At 42.3% G+C, this 27,956-nt stretch overlaps 1 protein-coding gene across 2 annotated transcripts in view; it reads left to right on the forward strand.

Moving 5' to 3' along the window:
- LOC126400186 (ankyrin repeat and fibronectin type-III domain-containing protein 1) overlaps positions 1–27,956 on the forward strand; it is a 167,597-nt gene that overhangs the window by 4,527 nt on the left and 135,114 nt on the right. The window contains exons 2-3 of one of the 2 annotated variants that reach the window (XM_050060744.1): positions 2,384–2,479; positions 25,080–25,259. In XM_050060744.1, coding sequence (XP_049916701.1) covers positions 25,141–25,259 — 119 coding nt within the window. In that variant the 5' untranslated portion in view covers positions 2,384–2,479; positions 25,080–25,140. The remainder of the gene's footprint in view (positions 1–2,383; positions 2,480–25,079; positions 25,260–27,956) is intronic. The other variant, XM_050060745.1, reaches the window with a different exon arrangement.

Here is a 27,956-nt window from a genome sequence, read left to right on the forward strand (position 1 = left end):
AGTGTTTTACCAGTTTTAACCACGTGGTCTATTTGTGTTGTCGAGAAAAAGACCTCTGCGGATATTTTTGTTCTTGATAAAACCCTCCTGAACAATGAATACTAAAGGAATCCTCATCAGGAGTTCATGCTTGGCACATGGGAGAAGTTTCACCAAGTTGCAATCTGCAATCCTTACCACTAGATGCCACTAAATCTTTTACACTGGACCTTTAAGTAGCAACGTAATCAGATTAAAAACTGACAAATTAGTTTTCTTTTGATCCATTAAAAAAGTTATAGTTTGAGCACAAGTCATGCGGTGTCAGTCAGTGTTCTTGTACAGCACAGAACACATCAAGGAAAGTGTGGGAGCATTTAAAGGTAAGGTGAGTTCGTTTGCATTTTGTGACATTAGCACAAAGCAGCACCCACTGTCAACATCCGCTGTCTTTGCTCTGCCAGGATTTTAAAATCAGTGAAAGCTGGTGTTGGCTGCTTATCAGTTTTGATTATAGCAGTTCTTGGCACAAAGACATACGCGCATCGTCAAATTTAAATGAAGTTCACCTTCCAAAACATTCAGCACTTTGGATCAAGGGAGTGTCCCGTCGGTTCAACTCGACAGTATGTTTCCCTTCTCGCCAGATGTTCTGCTTAATTATCATGCAGGCTCAGGGCGAGAGAGGTGTCACCACCCATACACAGTTTATCCAGGTGCCGCAGCTCTGCATAATTAGCTCACATTAACATGAATAATATTAATTAGATTCATGGTGTGTTTCCTTGAGTGAGAAATAGGCCAGTGTTATGGCATGCAGAAAGGTTTGTGGGCAATGATTAGGAAAGTCTTTCTGTCTTGAATGTGTTCTGGAAGGGAAAGCAGCTTTCATGCACACTCTATTGAATTGAGTTTAGCGGTGGGTGTGAAGAGGAAAATAATAGAATATATCTATGCCATGAAGTGCATTTAATAAGTCATTCAGTGTCACAGCTGCTCAAAGTTTGTAAGAAATCAGACATAACGCAAACTGAATAGGATCCTTTGTCAGGAGGAGCTGACAGAGATGGAGACTACTTGATGATCCTGACTACGTATATTTGCTTCAGCAAATTCTTTAGATGTCTAAGTGGAGGGATCCTGGATAGTAACTGTGAATACATACACTCTTAGAAATAAGGGTTCCTAAAGGGTTCTTCCTCAGTGACTGAGGTTCTAACCAGAACCATTTGCTTCGGAAAAACCCTCTTTTGAAAAAAGGGTTCTTCAAGTTTTTTTTGGAAGACTAAGGGTTCCAGCAACCCCTTTTATCCATACAATCCTGTTTTGAAGAAAGGGTTCTTCAAGGATTGTTGAAAGTGTGAGTCTTTAAAGATCCCCACCCTCGAATGTTCAAATGTTTACCCATGTTTCAAATGTTTTTTAAATGTAGATGCACCTGGAATCCCCTTAAACAATCACGTTACTTGTGTTCTGCCTCTTTACTATAATTTTATGCTATACAATACCACATTGTCTTTTATTTTTGTTTTATTTTTATGTTCATGATTGTGAACCATGAGTGGTGTGTACAGTGCTGGACCACATTAGCCCTGGCCCTTTCAGAGGCTCATGAAGCCCAAGGTTGCGGGACGTGGCTCCCTTGGCCCCTGGCTAATCTGTTAAACTAAACCATGATAACTGGGAGAGAGATGTAGGGTTACTGTAGTCAACTACTATTTTTAGACACTCCTTGGATGGGTTCTAGATGAAACCCTTGAAATTATGATGTGTTCTTTGAAGAAAGCCCCAGGTGGGTTTTGCCAGCTTCCTTAGAAAGTGGAAAGGTTGTGGATAGAACCTCTAGAGAGGATTCTGATACACCATAGAAAGGCTCTCATGAGGGGTTCAGGGTGGAACCTCTAACAGATACTTCTAGGTTTAACCACTTGTGTTGGGTTCAAGACAGAACCCTCTGAAAGTGTTCCCCCATGGGGACAAACCTAAGAACCTAATATGGTTCTAGTTATCACCTTCATTTCTAAGAGTGTACAGGAAAGTCCGAGACAGCGGAGAAGCCGAGGCTAGCTCTGTTGCCGTCATAAATCACACAGTATGAAGACAACTTTGAAACTCAACACCTTAAGATCTGAGAGGCCTACAGAGGCCCTTAAAGAGACAGAGAGTGGGTGACAGATATAGAGGACAGACAAAAGACATGGCCACGGTTTGACTGATTGTACGTCCTGTATGTTTCCAGAAACATCAATGAAGCCTCCGGTTGTAAAATGAGTGATGATTCTGATGAATGAGCAGACAGCATACCCCATCTGCTCATTCATCATTCATTGCTCTTTCACATACTTCTGGGTGCATGCTAAGTGCTGCCAGGCTAACACGTGTGTGTTTGTGTGTGTGTTCCCAGGTGAACGCCAGGATTCACACTGTAAGAGGAAGACTGCCAACCCAAACCTGGGGAGCCACAGGAGCCCTGGGGTGCTGGAATGGAGCAACTTATAGAGTAAGGGAGATTCTTTATTTGTCATGTTTGACAGGGGGTTTTACACAGTTTGCTAACATGTTTTATTGTGTTTACTAAATGAACTTCCTGTCTCTATTTTGGGGCTTCCTGGAACTGTTGTTGCCCACGCTTCTGTTGGGACTGGAGAAGCATTTCAGCCATATATATATCTATAGCAGATTGCAGATTACTTCAGCCTACTGGGTCTCTTGGATGCTGTAAAATATGAGTTGCAGAAAGTAGTTTCAACTATATTAATCCAAGGCCATTGGTTTTGTAAAAGCCATTGTGAAGGCAGAAGGTTTCAAAACACTGATTTAACAGCACTGTGCTGGCTTGAAGGTTTGTAATTAAGTGTACGCGTGAGCCGGGGTGAGGACATTTAAAGGGAAGCATGAAGATCAGACTGACTGTCTGTCTGTTTGAAATATAACATCTTGACAGAAATTGAAAACAAGCCCAGTCGCACTGTTCTTTATGGACACCTCTTTTGGCAGCTGGTGACATCTAAACAGATGCTGTGTGTTTCTCCGACTTGTCTCGCACTGTTTTAGTGGGACAGGTTGATGAGGTGCTTGAAGGTTTACAGCCCAACATGTCTGGGCATTTTGAAAGCCTGTTATTTACTATTTTTAGCAAAACAGGACTTATCATCATCATCCAGTATGCAAAAGGTTGCAGTTTTAATTTGATGAATGGAATTTCTGGAAAGTCAGGGTTTTGATATACAATCATAGATTTACAGAGAAGCCAGGAGGCGAAGGGAATACAAAGAAACCCGCATATAATCATGAATTGTTTTGCACACACAATCCCTTGGAGGCACACAATTACACATAAACTCTGGAGAACACAAACATTTTTACTCCACATCTCCCCTTTAAGCAGTGAGTCAGCAGAAAGATGAAAAAAAAAAGCCTGGGAATGATGCCACAGAGGAGTGATAACCAAACTGTCTGTGTGAAGGCAACCTCACAATGTTGGGGGATGGGGGAGCTGATTTATCTAACCCTACATACCTCAAGTCCTCCTTTGAGGGGGGGCTGTTCTGGTCAATACTGCTAGATGTGAAACAGCCTAGCTAGATAGGTATCTAGTTATAAAATTATTAGGAATGCACTGATTGTGAAAAACTTGGCCGATAGCAATGTTTAAAATAACAACTTGGCTGATAGCTGATACTGATTTTTAAATTCGTCTTTTTGTACCAGGGAAACAAAGAAATCTTCAAAAAAAGAACAGTTTTAAAGTCATTCAGCTTTTTATTACACAACCTTTGAATGAGCACAAATGCAACCATTCAGATTATTAAACAGACTTCACTATAACCTTCTTGCACATGAAACAAGTCTTTGAGAAATCTGCTTCAAAGGCCTTTTTGCAATATGTAATATACCATATTTCCTTCTCTAACATCTATTTTATGTTGCTGTTAAAACATTGACAAATTTCTCCCTCAAACTATGAAAACATTATATTTTACATCCGCCTAATGATTTTTTTACTGACTAGAGCTTGAGTGCATTATAACGTATCTCACTGTGTTCTCCCGTCGAATAGTGTTCCCTCCTGTTAATGGGTAGCGCCCCCCTTGGTGGTTAAGGTTAGGGTTAAGGGTTTGGTTTAGGTTTAGGTAGGGGGAAACATCTAATGACGGGGAAACAGCCTTCGACAAAAAACCTGTAAACCCTAATGTTATCTAGCTCTCTTCCTCCCAATGTCAACACAGATTTGCTTTTTTAATTAAGAATGATCTGGGAAGAAATATGATGTGTCCCCTAACATGTTGATTGTGAGTTTACTGCATTTTTTCATCATGAAGGCATCCTAACATGTTTTCTGTTGTCGCTGGGCCACGGGACGCCATAAGTCTCGAGCCTTGATTTTTAGCCTGTGCAAACTTGATGTGACACAACAGAAAAACATCAGCCACTGCCATTGGTGAGTGTAATCTTATTTTCCGATAGGCCACTTGCTGCTCTCTCACAGCAAGAGGGTTCCTGGTTCAAACCCAGGTGTACGGAGTTTGCATGTTCTCCCTGTGTCAGTGTGGGTTTTCTCTGGGTAATCCAGCTTCCTCCCACAGTCCAAAGACATGCAGGTGGTGACCCTAAATTGCCCGTAGGTGTGAATGTGAGCATGAATGGTTGTCTGTCTCTATGTGTCAGCCCTGCGATAGTTTGGTGACTTGTCCAGGGTGTACCCAACCTCTTGCCCAATGTCAGCTGGGATAGGCTCCAGCCCCCCCATGACCCCCAACTCGATAAGCGGCTACGGAAAAAAAGAAGGCAAATATTGGCCGATAACAATGTTTAGCCGATAAATTGGTGCATCCTTACTAGCTATCTAATCTTGCTATATATCTCAAAGTCAGCTTTCATCATGTGTTGATATTCTCTTTAGATAGATTATTTGACAATGGCAAAATACACATAAAACAGTTTTACCTGAAGAGTTATCACATCACATCTGCATCTACCTGAAGTACACAAGAAAGTCACAGGCTTTATTTCCATTGTGATGCTCTGAGTTGTGATTGTGTTTGTAGTTGGACAGATATTTGGGGACTTCGACAGTTTTATGAGTAAGTCCCGTCTGGATTTGTATGACTCTTTTGTAGACAGGAAGCCTTCAAAACCTGCTTATCTTCTTTCCCCAGACAGTACCCTCTAGGCTAGGGGAATATCTATTTTTAATACCTTTATACCTCTCTGAAATTTCATCAGGGTACATGGTATATGATAGTATTAGGGTGCACCGCTATTGAACTCCTGACGGGCTTGCCAGTTTGCTAGTTTCTGCAAGCTCTTACACCTTTTTTTAGTCTAATAAACAAAGACTATCAACTCAGAATGTCAAGAAAAGTAATATTCTTACACATATGTTCCTTATTGAACACAGAAATACAATGGTACACCTTTTGAATTTAAGTTTTTCTGTTTCACCGAACTAACGTTAGCTGAGTAGTTATGTTAACTCATCGGAAAACACAATTCACTATAACTTGGCAGAAACAAAATAAAACTCACCAAAACTGTCTTACTTAGTCTTGTTAGTCATCTAGTTACAATTGCCAACTCTAGTTTGGTCGAAATAAACCCTTAATTCACAGAGTTATTTGTGAAAACATGCTGTTTTCCCTGCTCACAGTCAGCTCAGTTGCCTGTTCCACCAGTACAGACTGACCTCTGGTGGTGTGTGATGTCCTCAATACAGCTTCTCAGTATGTGTTTAATAGAAAGAGGAACATCTGTATTTTTGACAATATTGAAAACCATTCTGTTGGGATTTCTAAATGCCCTGGTATACCATAATACCATGATACCGCCTAAGCCTAGTAGCTCCCCCTGCATGTATATCCCTACAGCTTTGTCAGTGCTGCTGTGGCAGAGTGTGATAAGAGCCATGGGGAGTTGTATCTTCTTGGCTCTATTGCATGTCCTCTTCCCTTCTTCTGCGCACATTCTGCAGATAGCAGGAGCGGGATTGGCAATGTGTCTCTGGGGCGTGTGCACGTACAGTATAGTAAGTGCTGTGTGTGTGTGTGCGTGTGAGTGTGTGTGTGAGATTGTGTGTGTGTGATTGTTCATTCAGGTATGTGTGTGAATCACACACTCCTTGTCATTTCATTATACCTTTCTCTCACCAGCGCGTGTAGATGCAACATGTATAATTCATACCTGTGCCTGTGCCCAGGAAGGGATGCGTACCTACGTGCTTTCCCTCCCACTCACAACACCCCGACCTGTTAAGTGAAGCTGTTCATTTACAGTGTATCAGTAACGGCCCCCCTCGTGTCTCATATTGACTGTGACGCATCGGTGATTGTTGAATCACCTTCCTCATTATGCGACGCCCCCTGGCTCCTATGCCAACGGGACCAGCTTTTTCTCAAAAATGAGGTTACAGACCTGCCGCTGACGACAGACAGGGGCTCTTGACTTGCACAACTCCGCTCTTCTCTCCTGCCCGTGACTCACTGGTGAGTCATGGCAACGGGGAAAGGGGCTATAAATGCACCCCCATGCGTGCGCACCCACACATAGTTGTACACATGGTGCGCGTGTATACACACCTCCTGTGTTGTCAGACGAACTCTGCTGGAGTCAAGTTCATTGTGGTGGGTGTGTGAAATTAAGAAAGTGGTGTGTGTATGTTTCTGACGTCATATGCCTGTCGTGTGTCTGTCCTTTCTCTCTCTTTCCGTGTCCAAGTACACACACATACACACACACATCATTATTTATAATAATCAACACAATTGTAATAGAGTTTGCCTTTTACAGATAAGAACCGGAAAGCAGAGCAGTAATTGTTTGACACTCTGTGCATTCCAATTACTGTTCTGTTGACTCAGCCTCGATAAGATAAGGCCAGGCATAATGATGAGGACGCTTCTGATGTTTGTGGTAAATTGGGTTCAGAGTGGTGGGCATTCAGCCACTAGAGGGAGACAGCACCATTTGTTTCTAACATGAAAGGTTGCACTCATAGTGAATGATATCATATTATTATCTTCATGTGATTTGGATTTTGGATGTGTGCTATCATAACAGCACATGTCAGTCTTACTGTAACATTATTTTTGTAAGGATGGGGCATTTGTTACTCGATTGATGTTGCCAGTTCATAAATTAACTCAAGTTGCTGCAACACAAATCTAAGTTTGGGAGAGTGGGCGACTTGAGTTTAATGCCTCATAACATCTCTTCACATTTCCGCTGTCTCCGTGCAGTTTCCAACTCCTAAGAGGCTTGTTTGCTGATGTGGATATTCGCTGTAATAGTCAAACACACGAAAAATGGAGCTGGCATATGTATAATCAGTCAGACGCTCGTGAAGGAAGTGCGGCTCAATAATAGATTGTGCTGTTTAATATCCCATGACACAAGCTGTCATGCCTTGACAGTTAAAAGCAGGTGTGTGGTGACAGCTTTGTAGAAGCGGGCCTCGAGAAGCTCATAATTCTCCTCCTATTTCACTCGTATTACACATTGGCATTTACTGAAAGAAATTCACATATCCAAATTGTCATGTTACAGAAAAAGGAAATAGCACTCAATCAGTTTTTACTGTGGAATACCAAACCACCACTTTAGAGACTGACATTAAATCACATACTTTGTGGGATAAAAAACCAATGTGTAGAATACAATCTACTACTCCATCATCACTTATGACTTACTAGAAGTGTGTGGTGGTGTATTTTTCTACAGAGACTCTGCCCTCTGCCTTTTTTTCCCTTCTCATTTTCTGTGTTTGGGACATTTATGGGCATGTATTTATGCACTCAGGTGAGGTCAGGGCTTTCTAAAAGGTAGTAACCAGGTGCAAGACCATAAGCAGCGGGCATCCAAGAGAAACAAGAGTTAATCTGGGGTTGGCTTTCACTTTTGCTGATGAGCGTTGTTCACAAATAGTAACCAACAATTTTGCATAGTATACCTTTAAATGTTGTGCTTAGATTGCTTAGGGAATTTCCTTTTTTTGCAAGTTTTCCTGAGAGTGTACTTTTTTGAAAACATTATTCTTGAGTGTAGAAACACAGCAAAAAACATCCTGAGCAAACAAAATGTCCCTGCCAAACAAAATGAATGACATGTAAACAAGAGAAGATATTTTATAACGCTCATGACTGGAGTCATTAATGGAGAAACAAATCTGAAAAATATTCACACTGACAAGTGTTTGAAATTTACAAAATTGGCAACAAGATTGAATGAAATTTACCACGTCATTTTTTTCCAGTTAAATGATTGAATTGTTTAGTCTTGACAGAAATTTGAAAAAAATATGGAGGGGGTGAAAGTTTTCCTCAGGCCCTGTCTACACATATGTCGATATTTTTGAGAGATATGTATTTTTAAATTCAAATTAAAAAACAAATCTGTCCACCAGGGCCGAATTGATGGATGATATCATTGCCCGTTTCCAATTGCAATAAGTCATCGACACTGAGCTGACCATCATGATTTAAACTGGTACATAAATATACCTGCAGCAAGTCAAAAGTGACAAAGCAGTGTTAATAACTCACAGAAACATTGCATACAATAATCCACCTTGTCCTCACCTCGCTTTGTTACTCACTCTCTCTAACACACACTCACACATTCACAGGCAGTGGTGCTCAGTCCTTGTGTCTCTGCCCTCGGTCCTGACAACTGGTGGTTTGCAGCTCGGGTTCAAGTGGTTGATTAATGATGTTTCACTGTGAGCATTGTATTATGGCAATTCGCCAGACATTGCCCTACCCTACTGTCCACATAACCTTCGTTTAAAATAAAAAAAAAACTTTGTGCACACTAGAACAAAAATGACTCTAGACAATCGCCTGCAGTAAACTCAGGCTAACATTACCTGTTTCAAAACACTTACTTGAGATTTCATCACTGTTGATTCCACTTTGATACAAGGGCAGGACAACAGTGCTCACGCAAAGATATGAGTGATGCCCTGGATGTGCAAAAGTCTTTCTCCCAATCCTCATCAACAACAATCCCACTCTGAGAATTGTTCCACCATCTCCTGGTTCGACTGGGCCTGATCCAAAACCATTGTTTCTCGCAGATGCTGAGTGGCCCAAATAACATTGAAGGCAGCAGACGACTGTGTTGTCTGTGAAGCATATTCAGGAGATGAATTCATTGTTTCCCAATAACTCCTTGGTTTTACATATCCACACAGAAACAAAGTAACTTTTGAAAAACCTTAAAAAATGTCTGTATACATGCAGACAGATCCTTAGTTTAATGTTTTTACGCTGTTGTGAGATTGTGTTTTGAAGTTGGATTCTAAAATGTGTGCAAACTTTAGTAGATGATTCATGGCCCCTCGGAGACAATAAAAATGTCATCATCATCATGCTGTCAGGGACTTAAACAGTGCTGGATTTCATGTGACTGATGGAGCTGTTGTGTGATCATGGTCAGGGTTATTCTTCACCGTCTACTGTGATAGCTGTCAGACTGAGAAACAGACATGATGTTTGTCTTTATCCTTATCCAAGGTTTGGATATGGCCGCCTTGGGCGAGGAGATGGCCATCGTGCAGCGGTGTTCGGAAGCTTTTAATAGCTCATTAATGTCCCTCTTTGTCTTTGCTCACATCGGAATCGTTTGTCTGGAACAGCTGGCCTGAGCAAATTTACCAATCCGTTTTTTTTCTGGGGATTGAATTACTTGCACTGAGGTTAAGCTGGCAGAAATCTGATCAGGGGCTCCAGCTTTAGATTTATTCACACGGCCTATGAAGAAATCAGTGTAGGGAAATTGAGGTCTAAGCTATTTGAGGAGGTAATGGCTGCGGTCTATTATAGGGGACTGTACACAGTTTTTCAAGGAAACCAGAAGCAGAGTACTGATGTTAGAAAGTTCTTACCTGGAAATAAGACTCTCCATGTTCTCAAGTGTGATAGTGAGGGTTCACTGAGTGTTTTGATGAGGATGAAAAGAGTGTTATGTAACGTAATGTATAAGGAAAAAGACCATAAAGCTCACTTAGGCCGCTGGTTTGTGACTAAGATGTCGCATAACGCTTGTCGCAAATTACATTAGGCTCTTGCATGCTTGTGTATTTGTGTGGCTTTTACCCGTGCCATGCAAGTAAACACACAAGAAATGTACGACTTGAGGAGTTGCTGAGGAGCTGAGATGTTTATTTCTTAATCTTCACTCTGACGAGCTGAGTAAATACTATCTGTCGCAGTGAACGGGTAACCAGAAGGGCCCTAATTGGTCATTTGGGGCTGAGCTGTCAGACTGAGAGAATACAGGGGCTCACAAACAAGTCGATGTTAATACTTCTAGTGTTTACACTGCGGCAATTTATCCGGATTAATTTTTAAAGATGATACATGGCTGCACTAGCTCTCAATTCCTCCTTTGTGGCTACAACGCTTTTACCCAAATCCCCGTTTTAGTAACGATCAACACGGTACATGGTAGCTTTAGCACGACGCCTTCTCACTGTTTACCCAGGGTACATTATAACTACACACATAAAACTGTACACTTCTACACACTCTGCTTCTACTCCTGTAAAACACAGGCTCAGCGAGAAATGGACTCAAAGTAGCTGTCAGAGGGAACACTTTAAGCTTCACTGTCAAGCGACAGGTTCAGGATATGCTTGGCCCTGTGACACTGACGTCAGACTAGCTGTTTTTGCACTAGCTGGCCTGTTTGTTTGATCTATGTCACCTTTCAGTCCTTGAGGTGCCTATTTATGTTACGCTCATCACTATGCATTCACGCTGAGTGGAAGGCTGCTGCATGCATTTGGGTTGAGAAGACAGATTACCACTGCCACACATGGAATGGCTGTGTGTTTGTGACTGATTCTCCAAGGCTGTGTGAACAGCATAGCTGGAAGGTCTCATGCCTATGTGTTTGCAGATAGACATGATCTCAGCACCCTGTCAAAACCCTCTACAAACACTCATGTGTCTGGGGACTAACACATCCTTGATCCTTTTTATTGTCTTTGTGTTTTAATGTTATCTCTTTCTTGTCATTGTGTCATTTTGGCGAATAAGTGTCAGATGAATCAGAGCTTTGTTACGAAACACTCATCCTAAAGAGATTCTGATTGTGTTGAGGCGTCGCAAGCACCACTGGAGGAGCACTCATCTCAATGCTGGAAACACTCCGCCTCCACATAGCGCGCACGCACACACAAATGCATATGGCAGCTGCGGCTTAATCACTCTCCAGACAACAATGACAATGACGAGTGACACACAGCGCAGTTCAAATTCAGCTGAACCGTCACATAATGAATCACGGAGGGCGGTCGGCTGGACATTAGACATGAGCAAAAACAGAAACAGTGGTCGGCTTCCATCAAGACAGGGTGTGTGTGTGTGTGTGTGCCCATGTGTGTTTGTGTGTGTCTCTATGGAATGAGGTAATATTATCCTCTGAGATGTTTATGTGAGAGAAGAACAAAGGCAGCAGTTAACATATTTAGCGGCTGTATGAGTGTCAGTTGCTTGATTGAAAGGGTGAGAAATAAGAAAAAGACAGTGTATTTTGGGGAAGGAATAGTTGTCCTGTAGTGGTGTTTTTCTTGTCTCAGAAATGTATTGAATAATCCATAAGGTGTTGTAGAAGAATCATAGGCTGGGGTACATTTCAATAATGAGGATATGACAATTTAACCTGTTCTGATTCTGTTTGCCTTTGTGCAGTCTTGAGCAAAGTGGTAGCCAGCCTTGCTTAGTGTTGAAGTTTCACACCACACACGCTCGCTCGATGATTGGCATGATTTTCATCATCATTGCAAGGTTATTTCATTGCATAGTGAGATGAATGAAATCCTGTGGCTGTCTGCTAGGTAGAGAAACACAATTAAAAAGACATGATTTGTACATAAGAAGTTAGCATTGATGTTCGTTTAAAAGGCTATGTTCTTATTACAGGACATAATTCTGATATTTCCCCAGATCCGATTGTTCTGCCTTGGCTGTTGGCGTCCATGTTTGAAGTGACCAGTATCTGACATCAGCGTAGAAGCATCTCTGCCCTGAAATGCCTCACATGCAGCCAATAGCGTCACACACATGCACGTTGGAACAATAACAAAAATTGCAAAACAGGCATTTAGGGAAAAAGTGTATGACACTGTGGTGCAAGCTTCATCTTCCGAATGATCGCCATAGTAGAAAGGTCGGTTGTGTAAGCAGGTATTGCTGGTAGTTCTGTGGAGAGAGAGGTGTGGGTGTGGCCAGAAGAGGAGTCAGGAGGTTGTAGCCCCACTTTTTCCAAACCTTAGGATGTCCTGGGCTACATTCCAATATATCTGTCGGTGCCTCAAGACAACACTGTCATGGTATGTAGGCAAGCCGTCCCCGTCAGAAAGCATCTGGCATTCGGGCTCTATTGGCTGGTCACTGGGGCAGCCCACCAATAGCGAACGGTCATGGCAGCCTTCCTTAGTTTCAACAGACTGCTCTGACACTGTGTGGTGAGTAATCTGAGCCTGTGCTTTAAAGCATGTGGATACACCATGGATGTATAGGGAAAACACAGGAGTTGGGCTTCTTTGCCAACACTTGCTTGTAATGTGAACATAGCCAAACTGACACAGTCGCCGCGCACTGTCATGTACTTCTGCCAGTTACTGCTTCTGAATTGTATGAAATCCAAAGGATGTTCAAAGAGACGTGAATGTGTTGCCGAAGAACACTTATACACACCGGATGTTTACCGACACAGTGGCTTGAACCCAGTAAATGACAGTCTTTTTTGCTCATTACAATTTGCTGCTATAAAGCATGTGTGTGTTTGTGTAAGCTACACCTTAACACCTTAGTGAATCCCCCCCAAGAAGAATTGATTAGCTCTTTAATCACTGGGGATTAAGCTGGAAAACCTCCACTGAGAACAAGGAGGAGGAGGAGTGGGAAGATCCGAACAAAAATAGGACACTTGGGAATATTTACAGGGATAGATGTAATGTTTTTAAGCATCAAGGCCCTAAATCTAGTGGCCAAAGTACATGTTCATTGGCCCAAATGTAAACTTATGTAAAAAGATAGCCTACAGAAGAGCCTTCCCTAACTGTGACACTACAGTAAATAAAAAGACATTAACAGACTGAGCAAATCTTTGTAAACACATGGTATATTCACTCACAGTCTCTTAGATCACAGTCTATCATGTCTTTACTTTGTTATTATCATCTGCAGTTGTTAGTGGCATAATAAAAATACCATTAAAATGTTGAGGAAATAAAAAAGCCAATTACATTCATTTTGCTCGCCCTGTAGAAAAAGGCACACTAAAAGATACAGGACTGATTTTAAAATTATCCAGATGACACCTGAGTTACCTGATAGTTTCCTATTGATTTATATTCAGTTTATGTAAAGCACTTTGTAATAACTTTTTGTTATCAAAGTACAAGTACTTTAGTGGTGTACTTCAGTACAGAATGGAGTAAATGTATATGATTACTCACTTTCATCTCAGGCACAAGTCTGGTAAAATGTCAACACTGATGGAACATGTCTGTAACTCCAAACTCAAAGTACTTCTAACATCTCCAAACAGTACTCAGCTAAAAAACTTTTGTAACATCATGTTAATTTACTGTAAACTTGCTGAGTTGTCACATAAACTTGCAGTTTATGGTTCACTGTACACGCATCATGTTCCTCTCAAGAGAAACTCTCAGTTCTGCTATGTTTAGCTTTGTTAGCTTCATTAGCTAAACAAACTCTGCTGCCCACTGGCTGCTAACAGCCAACCAGATCTTCTCATAGTAATAAGAACACGAAAACTTGATGTATTACTAAGCGATTAGTATACATGCATACATACCCATCTCATCGCGGCAGCCTCCTGGGGAAGGTCTATCGTCCATGTCACCAGGATGATGGGACACCATTAGCCTCAAGCCCTGGCTAGCCGCTGACGAGTACTCTTCGCTGTTTTTGTAGAATGTTGAACTAAAAGGAACAAATGAATGGGGATGTTTCTGGAACTGTAACGTTGCGTTGGTAAAGGATTGCAGTTTTGGAATTTTCTTTATATAACATTAATGTCTGTCACTGAGACATGCAGTCTCATTCCCAAAATAAATTTGTTGAAATGTAGAGGCCACAGGGGGCCACCTGCTGGCGATATCTGGTGGCCACAGAGTAACTTTTTCTGGCCCTGGGTCATTGAGCCATGGTAAATGTTGAACCCTGACTTACTCCATGACTAGTGCGGTTAATCATGTACGTGTATCAACCCTCACCTATGGTTATGAGCTCTGGGTAGTGACTGAAAGAATTAGATCGCCGATACAAGTGGTTGATATGATTTTCCTCCGTGGGGTGAGATAGAGTAAGTAGCTTGGACATCCTTCGCATCGAAAGAGGTCAGTTGAGGTGGTTTGGGCATCTGATCAGGATGCCTCCTGGGCACCTCCAGTTGGAGGTGTTCCGGGCATGTCCCACTGGTAGGAGGACCCGGGGCAGACCCAGAAAATGCTGGAGGGATTACATATCTCATCTGGCCTGGGAACGCCTTGGGGTCCCCCAGGAGGAGCTGGAAAGTGTAGCTGGGGAGAGGGACGTCTGGGTGCTTTGCTTGGCCTGCTGCCCCCGCGACCTGGCCACAGATTAGCAGATGAAAATGGATGGGTGGATGGATGAACTACATGTGTTTGCTTGGAGCTATGATTAACAAAACATTGGACTTAATCTTTTTTAAATGTAGGGCTTGTCCTTCTTGACTTCTGATTTCCGTGATCTGCTTTCAAGTGGACATGAGTTTGATTTTTAACATCAAGAAACAGTTTTACCTTGCGTCCCAGAAATGATGATTCATAAGCAGTTTTACAGGCCAAGGGTTTTGGGAGGTGAAGGGAGTTAAAGAGAAGTTCAAAGTCAGCAGCCAATACTTACATTGCTTCATCTTTTATTCAGTCCAGCCCTCGGGACCAGAAGCTGTCTAAATTGCAATATGTCTGACTGGCATTATGCAGACTGGGAGGGGCAGGGTGATGTTATAGAGTCAGGGAGGAGGAGATGGATAGACAGGATGGAAAAGATGAGGTTATTGAGAGAGGAAGAGAGAGAATGAGAAAAATAGGCATTTGGTTCCAAGTCCTGCAGGCAGAGCATTTCCATTTTTCTCTCTGAGGATGATTAATTTAGAAAAATATGGCATTCCACTGTGGTGTGTATGTGTGTGTGTGTGTGTGTATGTGTGTGCTCGCCTGTGTTTCGCTCTCTTTGTGAATGTATTTATAGAACTCAAATAGTCCTTTAAAGAGCTGGGCTTTATTCAAAATACAAGCAAATGTTGGGCTGAGTTTACTTTGTTGCCCTCACAAAAGTTTTGAGGAACTTGCTTTGGTGAGCTCACTTCATACTGATAAAACCACCAATATGAATAGAGTATTGAAAACACACCAATTTACAAACAGAGAAGACAAAAAGCTAAAAACAGGTACCTTAAAGTGCCAGAGGTTTACTGCTCAAGAGTTGAACAGCCTCGGGGAGTGTTCTTCTTTTGAAGCTCTCACATTTAAAACAAAGCTGTCTATATCTCCTCCCCGAGGGCGTCTTCTCAAAGAGGGGAGACGCTGGATGAAAATCATCCCTAACATTATACAGAGCCTTCTCTTACTTCCACTTTTAATCTAAAAGCTTTCCCGTGAGCCAGAGTAAGATGGGCTTTCACAGACACAGGGTCAGACATGGTCAATCACAATTGTTAAAGGAAATATAAAAAAACCCAACCTGATATTTTACATGTTTCAGGCCAATTTACAAATTTCATATGCATTGCTATTTCCTATTACTGTTGTTTGTGCTAGGTGGAAACACAGATTAATGGTGGTGGATTACGATTACTTCTAACAGAAAATGGAATTAAGCACTTTTTGACATGAAGAAGAAGAGCGTCTTTACACAGAAGAAGCAAAGGAAGCAAAAGCAAACAAGTGAAGAAGCTCTCAGCTGAAGTGTCAGCTCACATCATCAATTGTGAGTCTCCAGTTGCGTTTGGATATGAAACAACAGCCCCTCATCCTCTGGCTCTCTCTCGCACCATCAATACTCTCCTACCGCTGCTTCAAATTATGTAACACTTCACACCATTATTTTCACTAGGGCTGCCCCCAACTAAGAATTTTCCTTGTCAACCAATAGTCATCATTTAGGGCCATTAGTCGACTAGTCGCCCGCATGTTTACGATATGAATGTAATTATTGAATTATATATTTTGGGTGGGGCAACACAATGGTTTGAGTTCAAGGTCTGACAAAGAATAATATAAGTAGCATTACAGAGAAATCCAAAACCGTCCTAATGAACCTTCATTAATATAGTCCTATATTTTATCTACAAGTGCATGTCACACACTGAGCGAGCCGCCTGTCGGCAAAGCAGTAATGATTGTGCTAAGTGGCTAATGGGCATGTAAAGCAGTAATGATTGTGCTAAGTGGCTAATGGGCATGTAGCTACTTCCATGTTTCAGATGATATGTAATGTTTGTAGTCGACCAATGAAGATGAGTTTACATATCACCTTGGGTTTGTCCTTTACCTTCTCAAAATGATCCCACACTTTGGATTTCCTGCCCGACATGTTATTAACTAGCCTGTGTAATAACCACAGGTACCAGCCCTGGAAATTAACCTGACTCCTGTCTGACTGCTGAGAGTGGCCACTTCCTGTGTCTGTCCTTTCAAATTAAATTCCCACATGGTCCAGTCATATAGGTTTTGATTTATTTTGACAAGGCGCAACTGCCAAGAGTTTCTTTCTTTTCTTTTTTTGTTTTGGTCTGCGACTAAGCAACCAAAGAAATCTTGCCGACTAATGACCATTCTTGTCGACTAACGTTTGGTCGACTTTTAGGGGGCAGCAATATTTTATTGACATTTTCAGTATGATTTTTGGTCTTTTTCATAGAGGACATTTCGCTCATTGTCGCAGGACCAGTGCAGGTGTAACTAATGACATTAATGTGTGTTCCCTAGGAAGTTGTGTCTTTCTGAATTGTGTAAAAGGCTTATTCTGAAGGACATGATTGTCCTCCAAAATACAACATTCACATTTTAAAAAATGTCACTTAACTTTGACTTAAGACAAGACAAAGTAAGGGAAATGGGCATGATGGCTAACCAAATTACTTTTAAAACCTTTGTTTATCATTTAGAAGTGCTGAGTGAAACACTGAAAGCACTCAATGCTCTAGGGCACACATGATTTTTAACATTGTCTCTGTGTAATACAATTATTGCCAGGCTAATGCTCCATTAGCTTTAAAGAGTGATTCCTCGCTTGTTCATATATGCACACATACAAGTATATGTAAATGAGACACTGTATGACTGAGACACACCGAGATTTTTTATTCCCCCCCTGAAGTTTCCTCTTTGCTAATACAAAATATATCAGTAGGGGATATGAATCATGCGGAACACAGCTGTTGTTTGTTCCTCCCCGATCACCCCTTGAGCTGGATACAGAACGTACTAAACAGACATGCACATGCATGAACGCATGTCGATAATTCTTAAAAATTCTCTGTGTACTTGGGTTGAAAGATGCTGAAATGCCAAGCTGCTGCGTATGTGTAGGAAAACGTATGGGGTGTATGATTCATCATCAAAAAAGCTGGATAAGCTTACAGGAAATGTAATTTATAGAAAGATACTGTTTATCCCTGACCTCTATGATTTATGTTTTAATTTGAAGGTATGCAGAAATTATGTTTACACTACTAATTGGCAGCTGTGGATTTTTTTCCAAAGGGGGCATGACAGAAAAAGTGTGTGTCACAGGTGTAACAGGTGATTTTGCACCCATAGTAGGTACGTTAAGCTTTTGTGTTCTCAATCACATTACATATTGTTTGAAATATGCTACTCCAAAAGGAGCAGCAGTACTAGATTTGTATGATGAAAGAGGTGGTGAGAATAGACTGAGAGAGAGAGAGAGAGAGAGAGAGAGACAGACAGCTGAAAAAAGGAGCTCAGAGCGAAAGAAACAAATGACTAAAGATGAGAAATGAAAGACAGAAGAAAGGAAAGTTAAAAGAGGTGACGGCTTGGTCACAGGCAAAAGTCGAGGCAGGGACGTCAGTGCTACAGCACACTGCACAGAGGGAGAGGGAGATAATCCTGGGGCTGCTTCGCAGGGCCCTTCACTGATGACTCATAAAGACGGTGGCAGTGCTCATCCTCAGCGTGTGGTGTGTGTGAGTGTGTGTGTGTGACTGGTTTTATAGAGGGTGATTATCATTCCACGAGGATATTAAAGATTCTTCCGGTGTGCTCCAAAATGATGGTGTTCATTTTACTGTGAATAACTTTTTTAAGATTGTGCATGCGTGTGTGTGTGTGTGTGTAGCCTGTGTGTGAATGGTCCTGTCTGACTAATCCCAGTAGGGAAGGCTGCCGAGTGCTGCCACAGTAATTACAGGAGGAAGCTTCCTTAAACTGTCTCTCACTTTCTCTGCGGCTGCGTGTCTCTCTCTCTTGTCAGATGAGCTGGGGGGTGGAATGATGTATCAAGGTGTCTGCGGGGAATATTTATTGCCACACTTCAGCGTGCCACAAGTCAATATTGATTTAACAATTGTGATTACACATATGCTCCATGTGCACGTTATAGCCTATCGCTACCAGTAGCAGTAACCTGCATATGACATGTTTAGTGAACACTGGTAAATTGCACTGTATACCAGCAGTCTGCATGTGGCGTGCTTAGGTTATATCTGTAATTTGTAGTTACAGAAAATAACCTCGGTTGCACTTAACTGTATTACCAGGTGGATCTTCTTCTTTTTCATCTTCTTCTATACTACTATGCCTCATAGTGGGCAGAAGCACTTGGCCCAACTTAGTGATTAAAGGCGTACAATGCTGGAAATTTTCACTTACTGCTTGTAAACACATTCAAACTTGACCTCTCCTCCTCAGCTCAATAAAAGCAAGCTTGACCACCGCTGAATGCAGAGTGACTGGAGAGAGGGAGCGGCCTTAGTGACAACAAAGCAGTGAACCTGAGAAATTAAACGCTATTTTCTGATTGTTTCACGATAACGTTGTAAAGCACATACAAGCACACCCTGCTGCATTGCAGGATTTAGTTCCAGTTTAGCATCCTGTCTTCTGTTCTCTGCTCTGTGTGTGTGTGTGTGTGTGTGTGTGTGTGTGTGTGTGTGTGTGTGTGTGTGTGTGAACCTCGCCCCAATCAAACAGACACACAGACCTGCAGCTCGCGTCCACAGAGCGGAGGAGAGAGATGCAGACAGAGGTGTAACCTGTTTGCTACGTTGTTATAGAGTCCCGACCTCGCGCTGCCGCTGACTGGGGGCTACACACCGCTACCCACAGGCTGACAACCAGAAACATCCTGAGCAAACCAATATGAGAAAAAAACAGAAAACACAGGCAGAGGGTAGATCCTCTGGAGACACAGACGCCACCACACACTGCCAGTGGGTCATAAGTGATGATTGAGAGGGATTGCTTTTGTCTGAGTCTTTACATTTTTTTGTTTTTAGGAAAGGTATGAATACTCCAATAATATTCATGTTAACGTAAAACACTTGCCCACCACCGGAGGGACCCAGTTCAGTTCCTGACAGCTGTGCTCTTGCAGTGTGTGTGTGCTGAATGCCGGTAAGGCATCACGTTCTGGTGACTGCGCCAGCAGCTCCAGTCCTGTGAAACTCCTGTCTGTCGGATGAAAATAAAACCAGCTGGTGACGTGTAAAAACAGGACACACATGGTGAAAACACAATGACTAAACTGTGGAGAAGAAGTGAATGTGTCTGTTAACAGTTTCATGTTGTCCTTCCTCACCTCTTTGTTGTGATGATAGCTTATGTTTGCTAATGAAAATCTAATCGCTGTGGCAGTACTCAGGTAGCTACCTCACACTGTGTGTTTTGACAGCTGATTGAATTAATACCTTATGAATAGTTATTTATTTTAATCTAAATCATGATTGAATTATTCAGCATTTATACTAACACACGAGTGACTGTCCGCTCATGATCCCCAGCCCCATTTTTAGCTCAGCATTCTCAGGCCTCTCAAGTATTGTGCTCCCAAGGCGATCCTGCCGAAGCGGGAATGCATTTTGTGTTTGAATGAAAATAGCCCGAGAAAAATAGCAGTACATAATTTATTCATCAGCCAAAACCATTTTGGAGCCAAATGCAGTCTAAAGGCAAAAAAGAAGCCCAAGCTGTCAATAGTTTTGAGCTCAGCTCCTCCTCGCCGTTGTGGTAAATTCCCCTCAGAGGCTCGCTGTTCGCTCTATTGCTGCCGTATCCTTTTTTATGTCAAGATTCACTCTCTTTCGCTGTGTCTCCCTCAGTCCTCTGAACTCCAACTGTCTCTGTCTCCCAGCTCTTCTACTTTCTGTCTCTCTGTCTCTGCAGCTATTTAAAAACAGGCAACATCATTTATCAGCCAAAGTTTTATTTTTGCCCCCCAAAAGGTGTGAAAGACTTTCTGCACAAGGATTGCAGCACTGATAAAAGCATTTCGAAATGAGATTCATAGGAATAATGAAATCATTTCAACATCATTTTAACCAATAAACATAGGCTGATTTTGTCAAGTGCGAATGGAGTGAACAGTTTTGTTTTTTATCTGTCTTTCATCACCTCTGTTGCAGTTATGGGTAACAGCAGTGTTGCAGGCATCTAAGTGGTGAAAAAACCAAAATGTTCACAAATTACAGCTATCTCAAGTATTCAGATTATGTTTGCCATATGGTAGAAAAAAAGGCAAACATGGGGCGCTGTTGATACTGCTTCAGAATTGTTCTCGAATTAATCTAAAATGAATGCTGGGAATTAGTTTTGGTACGGAATATTCAAGTGCAGCAGCACAGGATGTGCATTCATAATACTGATTAATCTGTTTTGCAAATGTGTATGCACCTGCTGTAGCACTGCAGGCTTATTGAAGAATAATATTGTAATGTCAGCAAGGATGAGGAATGCAGAGGGCTTTAATAGTAAATATTACACTATGTTCGCCTAATTTGTTTATCTCTGTTTCCACTATCTCCCTGCTCTTTGTATACGCAGGGACTCAAAATATTACCATGCCTCCAGGGCAATGTAGTCAGACCATCCTGCTCCTCAGATCAATGGGCAGTTGGAGGAGGGGTTGCGCAAATCATGACAGAGAGGGAGGGAATGAAGAGAATTCTGATCGAGAAGGAGGGAGACGGGAGAGGCGGATCGATGAGCTGAACTCTTTGGCACAGGGACCTGCAAAGCTCACACAGCCCACACCTTTCACACAACATTAACTGCAGCGTGGGATCACAGCACGGCAAACAGACAAAGAACACACACACACACACAGATGCACACAAACACACTGAGACGTAGTCTGTAAATTGTCGAAATCTCAATCTCTGCTCAGACGGATTCTTTTTCATGCTTCTGTTGTGCAATTAGTCTGATTTTAATGCAACTTTTGGTAGAACTGGAACACGTTATGTCTTGGCAGTGCAGTTACATCCTGTTTGATATTCTTTTTACCCGTCTACACAGTATCTGATTATCACTGGAGTGTTCTGTAATGTAGCTCAATGTTCAGCTACCAACTGGCAACTACTAACTACTAATTGGCAACTTTTTTTTTTTTAAATTTCTTAAGCAAAAATGCCAAACATTTGATGTTTAAATTTCTTAAGCAAAAATGCCAAACATTTGATGGTGCCAGCTCCTCAAATGGAGGATTTTATAAATTTTTTGTGTATTACATTTTAATAAATTAAATATATTTTGGATTTTGACTGTTGCACATAATAAGACATCTGAAGGAAAATGTGATGCAGATTTTTTTCCTGTTTTCTCATGTTTTATTTATATTTTTTGATGTGTTTTGCTTTTTAATTGTGAAAATAATCTGCACATTAATCGATGATGACCACAGTTGTCAGTCGCAGCCCTAGTGGCACAGTTGAGCGTCATTTGATCAGGAAAATGTTCCATTCCATTCATGCTAAAAATGCATTGGTTATATTCAGTGTAATTGGTTTGAGTTAACTTGGCTACTACTTGTGAGGTTTATAAAGAGGATGTGAGCTGAACAGCAATTGTACGCGATCATTCCAGCAGTGTCCCGGATCAGTCGTTAAATGAATACCTCACATGATGCCACTAAACCTGGACACTTTCATCAAAGCTGTAGCTCAGTGAATTTTAAAATGTTAGAAGTATGGTGAAAATTGCAGTGGATGCATAGACTGCATGTCACCCATTGGTTTGTGGACTGCTGTTTTAAAGCCTCAAGTTTGGCATTCTGGCTGAAACCATCTTGGGTTTTCGAATTTAGAAGTGTCCATATTCATACAAGGCAACAACCTCCGGGGCTGAAAAATGAAGGCAACACCAAAAACTGCAGTTCCTTGAATGGCCACTTGAGGCTTGCTCCATATGCAAGTAAGTCCCCATAGACACCCGAGTTAAAATTCCCCAAAATCAACATACAGTGTGGTACAAAAAAAAGGTTTTGGTTTGTACAGCTTCTCCCATTCATGACAACTGTACAGGGGTGAATTTTTCTATAACTCACCCGATTTTTTAGGCTTCAAGTTTTACATAATTAAGGATGTTGCCGCTTTGTGTGACAAGTGGCTACCACAGCAACAGTATTGGTTCGGTAATATAACCATGGTTTGACCCCAGATTCACAGAATTTAGGTGTAGCCGTAGCTTACGCTATTACAGTGTGTTTTCAGTTCGTTAAAGTTAATTGTAAAGTTTTGGTCACTCAAAATAAGTCTTGTTTTGTGTTTGGTTGTACTGAAAGACTTTTGTAAGAAGTCAAAGTTTCAGTTTTTCCAATAAGTACAATTTGTCGTAATGGCTTTTATAGCTGTTTGCCACTAGTGAACATTAGCTTTAGCGTTGTTGAAGTTATTTGTAGACTGTAAATTCTAAATGCAAACCAAACAAGCAGCTAGCGCTAGGGTTATCCCCACCCTCTCGTCTATATATAATCACTTCTTGCTCCACAAATCCACGATGGCGGTATTCAAAATGCTAAACTCAAGGCTTCAAAACAAGAGTATGCAAACCAAAGGGTGACGTCATGGTGGCTATGTCCATTAGTTTTTTAAAGTCTATGATTTGGACTAGAGGGTGGAGCTGTTGATGAGCAAGGAGTAGGTCCGAGGACAACGCCATGCTAACGACCTGTCAATTACAAGGTAGCCAGGCCCTAAAGTAAACCCTACTTTATTATTTATTCTACTTTAACTGAGATCATAATTTACTATATTCTGAATATCATACGGCACTGGAGAAGACATGAAACTAGCCATCGAGACACTAGATTTACTTGGAAAATGTTTACTGGGGTAATAAATGAAATGAGAAGACGCATTATTTTTTCGTAGACTTCGATTGCAAACAGTGGAGTCGCCCCCTGCTGACCATCCGAAAGAATGACTTAGACCCAGACCCAGAGGCTATGTCCACCTATCTTATACAGTCTGTGAGTGTGAGGACCAGAACCTGTTGCAAGTTCAAGTGCATACATTTCACATTTGGGCTTTCTTCTGAAGTCGGCATGATGTACAAGCCAGATAATTTCAGGAGTTACCCTCTGGCTGTTTGAACAGACGAAAAAGAGAGAAGGAGAGTGAGAGTGGGGCAGAGAGGGAGGATGGGAGGTATAGAAAAGGGAGGCAGAAGGAGGGAGATGGATAAAAGCAAGGAGGAGCAGACAGCTGGAGGGGATGGAGAGGTAAATGGAGGAAGCAACTGAGAGATTTTGACAGTGAAAGCAGAGAGAGAGAGAAGAAAACACCTATTGTAAAAAAAAACACGGTGAGAGCGAGACAGCGAATAGACAGAGGAATGCCTGTATGTATGCTGTCTGGATGTGTGGGAGGGAGCCACACACACACACACTCACTCACTCACTCACTCACTCACTCACTCACTCACTCACTCACTCACTCACTAACGAGCTCCTTACAAAGAGCCCTCCCTCAGTCCCTCCTTTTCCTCCATCCTTGCATACTTCCCTCCTGTCTTCCCCCTTGTTCTCTTCCTGCCTTCCATCATCCTTTTTATATTCTGAGTGGATTTCAGATAAATGCACAGGGGGCCACCGCTCGGTCACTGTGGCCTAAGCTCTCTGCTTGTTTTTCATTATTGATGAAATTAGAGTTAAAGAGAGCTATCCTTGTACACGACCCTTGTAGAGACACAGCCAGAAAAACAGGGGAAGTTATGATAGTGGAGCAGGTGCACTTCAGGTTCACTGTGAATCTGTTTGTGTGTGTGTGTGTGTGTGTGTGTGTGTGTGTGTGTGTGTGTGAGAGAGAGAGAGACAAACAGAGAGAGAGAGGAGAGAGCAACAGAAGAGAGAGATAAAGACAGAGTGTTACACGCACAAAACTCAACCCTTGCCACCTGCTCTCAAGCTTTGATCGAAGATTTGTGTGTGTGCCCACCGAGAGTCGGACGGTCGTGTGAAAGAATTCACGCATGAGAGAGAGCAAGATAGAGAGAGATAGAGAGAGAGAGAGAGAGAGAGAGCGGCATAGACAATACGTGCTAAAATAACAAGGGAGAGACACAGAGAGAAAGAGGGGGTGGGCTTAGATACAAGCATCATAGCAGCTCATATTCTCCCACCACCACCAAGACCGACGCTGAGCCACCACCTCCCTCCCTCCCTCTCTCTCTCTCTGTCAATTTCTCTCTTCCTCTCTCTCTGTCTCTCTCCTCCTTCTTGTTTGCTCTCCAGTGAGGGGGCACTGCTCCTGCTGTGTCGATTGGTGGGCAGTTACAAACGTTACTATTTCGAGAGTGTCAGTGTATGCGCTCTGCGCGCCGTGGCAAACGATCGAAAGGGGAGAGTGGCAGAGAAAGGCAGAGCGGGGTTCGGCTCCTTCTTTTCTTTTTTCTTTTTTTGCACATTAAGTGCCGCGCACAAGAGGATGAGGGAGCGCAGGGAGACTCGGACCTGCGGCTGACGCTGAGCCGTGCCACCAGAATCCAGGTAGAAGCAGAGGAAGAGGAAGGCAGACGAGTCACAGGGGGGTCGTGTGACGAGGAGCTTTGCAGATCACAACCAGAAACATTTTTTCTTTTTTAGGCATTAAAAGGAAAGAAGGCAAAAGGAGAGAGGGAGGCGGAGGTGAGCGGAGGGAGGAAAGATGGCGAGTTTTGGGAAACTCACAGACTACTTTCATCGCCGTAAGTCTCAAGAGGAGCTGCGGGTGGGCAGGAGCTCGCAGCGCAGTGGCAGTTACTGCTGCACTGTGGCAGAGGCCAGGTAACCCGTGTGTGTGATTATGTGCGTCTGTGTCTGTGCACAGGTATTTCCAGGCTACACCAGGGCATGACACACTGAGCATTTGTCTCCTTGGGTGTAAAAACACATCATCACTTCGCTATGTGTTTTTCTTTGTGCAACAAAATGTGCCTGTTTACATGCTGTGTCTTGAGATTATCATTCTCCACTGCACATCACACACAATGTAATGATTTACTCATCAGATATATTTGCAGGAAGTTAATGCTGTTTTTAAGAAGTCAGTGTATCAGAGTCTTCATGTGTGCACACATTCAGGACTGGCAGGCATACAGGTGTTTGTGTACGTGTGTGTAAACATGTGTCAGTGTGCATGTGTGAGCAACCATTATGTTACATAAGTGTGGAGGTGCAGTGGATGTGTGCTGTCAGGCATGGTGCTGGCTACTATGGATTCTTCCCACTGATTCATCATTGGATTCTGAGGCTTTTCTATAGATAGAAACGTACAGGAAGAAGTCGATATGCTGCATGTAGAGAGGGAGAGACAGGAAGACATTCACATTGGGAGCTTCCCAGTGACACTAACAACTCTGCTGATTACTAAGAGGCTACATTTGAAATTACTTTTCAAGTGTGTGTGTGTGGTAATGTGTCACCTCCTGTCCTCTCTTGTCCTACATTTCCACATCAGAGTCACCTCCGAGTAGGACTGTGCAAGGACAAAGTGTCTCCTCGGATGGATTTCGAAATTTCACTTCCACTGCAACACTGTTTATACCCAGTTAATTTCATGAGACACAGACGCTGTTCACACCCCGGAGACTTCATTTGCGTGGCTTTGCTAAGTTCTAACAAGTTCTTGCTTTGTATCACAGCGCCTCAATTAGCGTCCTAAATTCAAAAAGAGAATGCAATTTGCTTTGCTTGGACTGCTAGAAAAAAAAACTTTGGAGGCGAGTTGAGAGTCCTTCGTTTCTCATTTTTCAGCGTCCTTCTAAAAAGCGAACCATTAAGCTTGAACAAGAAGCCGGTTAAATTGCCTGTGCGCTGATGTTAAATTACATAACCAGGATGAAAGTGCAAATCAGAATGCTAGTGTAAAAAGCTGCCACTACTCTAGACTTTGAAGTAATGTCCATCAAATTGCATATCATTCACTCTGAGCACAAGTGTTAACGTGGGTGGACGTGCGATACAAAAAAAAAGCGCTCAGATTCCCTGCCATCACAAATCCAGCATCTCTCTCATCCCCACAGTCTCTTTGTCTCTGTCTCTCCCACTCACTGTCTCTTTCTCACAAGCCACCCCCTTCCCACGCCCGTCCATCTCTTCCCATGTTTTCTCACTGTCTTCAGTCTTGTTTTTTTTTTGTTTTTTTTACCATTCTCTGTCCCTCTCTGTTGCCCTTTTTTTCCTCTCATGCTTGTTCTCTCTGTACTCTGACATCCATCAAGAAGGAGCCAGAAGGGTTTGAGGGTATCAGAGTTGTGACAAGTCTGTTTGTAGATGTTGGGCCTGGACAGCTGAGCTCTGCCACCTCTCTTTTTCGGACTAAATAGGATCAGGAAGAAGAGTGCAACATGATCTCCAGTATTGTCACCTGCCCCCTTCTACCGAGATTAATTAATGACTTTCACATTTCCCCTCATGCCAGATTTCATTGAGATATTCGTAAGGTCCTAATTAGGACTTTAGCCCTGACGAACTTCCACAGTTATCTTTGGTTTGCCTGGGTCCAGACATTTGAATCTGCCCACTCCATCAAGTTCAGTCATTAGTCTGGTGACAAGAGACAGCGGTTACTCAGTTATAAAAACATCCAATGATCCAATGAGCGCTATGGGGAGACTGACGATTAGCTAGTCAGCACCACAGGTGGGACGAACGCCATTGTCAAGTTGTAGTCAAGTAGACCTCCACTCCACTCTTAAGCCCAAGGCAGAACCAGTATGGTGGCATTGCTGCACACCTGTGTCGACTTGAAATGATGTTAGATTCAGGCAGATACGTTGGCTTCCAGGAAGAGCAAATCAAATCCCTTTGTCCCAGGGAAATTGTTCAGAGTGGACACAATGTCAGACTGAAGATGGAAACCGATTGTATCAAGTTGGCAATTCTGTCTGCAATCGGACACATTTTTGGTGCAATAAAATCACACAATTCTACCTTAAATGCTGTCGAAATGCTAAAAAATATGTAGTTGGAATTGCCATATTTCTTTCATCGATTGAGAAGGCCTCATGATTTTCCATAACTTTGCTTTCAGCGGTCCAGCTCTGCTCATTTTAACTCATTCACATCCTTTGAGGTCTTTCGCTGTAATGATTCCTGTGTGGAATTTCTCCTTTTATCTCCCCCAACTGGACATTCAAATTCACAGCATATTATTATTACATGCAAATTTACTCATACTGTCATTTCAGCACTTTTTTTTGCAGAAGGTAGGCACTAATTCCGCTCTATCTGGGATACGGCAATAATGAATGGTGACAAGTCAGTCAGTTAGTCCATAATGAATGATGAGTGATGATGAATGAGTCTGTAATGAACAAGTTAATGTCCATCATGCTGTAATGTAGAAGGATAAGCCTGTGAGTCCACAATGGCCGCCTGGCCTTTGCTCCCACCTGTCACTTGAGCTGCTCAAAGCTGCTTCATTCAGTCTTTTCAGTCTAGTGACTCCTTGACCAGTGTCTACTGAATCACTGAACAGTG

This window comes from Epinephelus moara, chromosome 13 (assembly GCF_006386435.1).
Source record: "Epinephelus moara isolate mb chromosome 13, YSFRI_EMoa_1.0, whole genome shotgun sequence".
Taxonomy (NCBI): Eukaryota; Metazoa; Chordata; class Actinopteri; order Perciformes; family Serranidae; genus Epinephelus; species Epinephelus moara.